Source organism: Sinocyclocheilus anshuiensis, unplaced genomic scaffold (genome assembly GCF_001515605.1).
Source record: "Sinocyclocheilus anshuiensis isolate Anshui unplaced genomic scaffold, SAMN03320099.WGS_v1.1 C33209303, whole genome shotgun sequence".
Classification (NCBI taxonomy): Eukaryota; Metazoa; Chordata; class Actinopteri; order Cypriniformes; family Cyprinidae; genus Sinocyclocheilus; species Sinocyclocheilus anshuiensis.
In genome coordinates, this window is record NW_015622071.1 from 1 (window position 1) to 1,775 (window position 1,775).

Sequence of the window (1,775 nt, forward strand, 5' to 3'; positions counted from 1 at the left end):
TCATATACACCTAGGATGACTTGAGGGTGAGTAATTTATGGACTATTTTTGATTTTTGGGTGAACTAACCCTTTAAATATGTGGGCCATTACATCACAGTACAATAGGATCTGCACTGACTGACTTCATTGTGTGTCCAGGAGCTGGGATCTCTCCTGTCCATGCATGGCTTCCAGAGTTTGGAGGATTTCAGCGGCCTGAAGGAGTCCCACCTGAACGAACTGAACATTACAGACCCTGAGCAATGTGTGAAGATACTGAAAGCAGCAGAATTGCTTCATGACTGTAAGTCCATCAAAGAGCCATCGAGTCTAGATTGTTATCCTAATTGTGTTCATTGGTACATATTTATAATTTGCAGTCTGTTTAATGTACTAACATCACTCCTGCTCTCCAGCTGAGGATGAATCCGATGTAGAGGAGCAAAAGACTGAAATGCCACGGGACTCGGGTTGTTACGAGAGCACAGAGAACCTGGCAAACGGATGTGAGGAGCCCCAGCTGGAATCCCAACCGGAGCCAGAGACTGATCCGGACACAGAAACAAAGCTCAATGCGATTCAGGAACAACTGGAGGAGATGAAGGTGGAGGAGAGTCCTGAGAGCCAAACAGAGTGAAACCACCAGAATGTTCTTTTGATCCTGCTTCTTTGAAACTCTGTCAAGATGGATTAAATTCTATGAAAAAACATTTCATATGCACAGCTCATACAGAGGCCAATAAGTCGTCTTAGAAGATGGCTTACAGATCTTGAAGCTACCATCATCTATTCGCTCTGATATTATTGTTCAGAAAGACCTGGGCTTCAAAATCTAACTGAAACAAAGTTGTAGGATTTTGAAAAACAGGCTGCATAAAGTGATATTCCATGGATTAAACCTACAGATATGTTTTTACGTCATAAAAGAAGAAGAATGCTGGAATCCCAAATATTGATTTTGCTCACAAGGATAAGTATGTATGACCTAACTGTGATTTTCTAATATCTGAGAAGTTTCATCATCATCATACCTTTAGCTATGAAGTAGCATTTTATATACTACTATTCTACTGTTTCTGTCGGAATGAATGTACAGAGTTACACAACTGGTGCACTCAAAAATATATTTTTGTCAGGCATGAAAGAGGAAAAGCACATTGTTCAGTTTTATTCTTTTGCTTCTATAGTCAACTATTTTGGTTCCTGTTTATGGTAATATTTGTTATAATATTGTTTTAGTTTTCAAAGCCATTGTTGTTTTTATACTTGTATTCCGTTTCAGCCTTCCATTTGTCGTTTATATTGTTGTCTGTACTTTCACTGTTTTTTACTAGTTTTGTTTGTTTTAAGAAAAAAAAAGCAATTTTGAAACATAACAGAAATTGTAATAATACCATATAATTTAATGAACATACATATACACACAAATTCATAAAGTGAAGAGTATGAGGATATATACATGATCACAGTGTTATTACCAAGCAAAGTGAACATAACTCAATCTGTGATGACGAATAATGTGTACGTTATGCATCATATCCAAATATCTAGAGCAGACCAGCTTTTGCTAATAATCCAAACTTACACATTACACTGACTTTCTGATTTTGTTGCGCCTAATTTAATAAATAAGTGACACAAATTTCATGATTAAAAAAATGGGATTCATTTTTCAGCACATTGTCATATACTCAGTAATACCATCAGCCTAGCAAATTAATATTCACATCTTCCATTCACAGTATAATCAATCATCACAATAGTTCACACCATAGTACTCACAAAAATCCCATT

The 1,775-nt window shown here is 36.5% G+C and overlaps 1 protein-coding gene across 1 annotated transcript; it reads left to right on the forward strand.

Annotated features, from left to right (window-relative positions):
* Nucleotides 1–91: 91 nt before the first annotated feature.
* LOC107683351 (SAM and SH3 domain-containing protein 3-like) lies at nt 92–1,258 on the forward strand. Its single transcript, XM_016479403.1, has 2 exons — nt 92–285; nt 398–1,258. Exons 1-2 carry the CDS (start codon nt 162–164, stop codon nt 616–618), a joined length of 345 nt encoding a protein of 114 aa, XP_016334889.1. The 5' UTR covers nt 92–161; the 3' UTR covers nt 619–1,258.
* The last annotated feature ends 517 nt before the right edge of the window (nt 1,259–1,775 follow it).

What these genes read in the sequence shown, in the direction of transcription:
- LOC107683351 (XM_016479403.1), top strand. Translation starts at nt 162, where the DNA reads ATGCATGGCTTCCAGAGTTTGGAGGATTTCAGCGGCCTGAAGGAGTCC. An exon ending in AGCAGAATTGCTTCATGACT is followed by an intron (nt 286 to 397) that starts GTAAGTCCATCA and finishes CCTGCTCTCCAG; the next exon opens with CTGAGGATGAATCCGATGTA.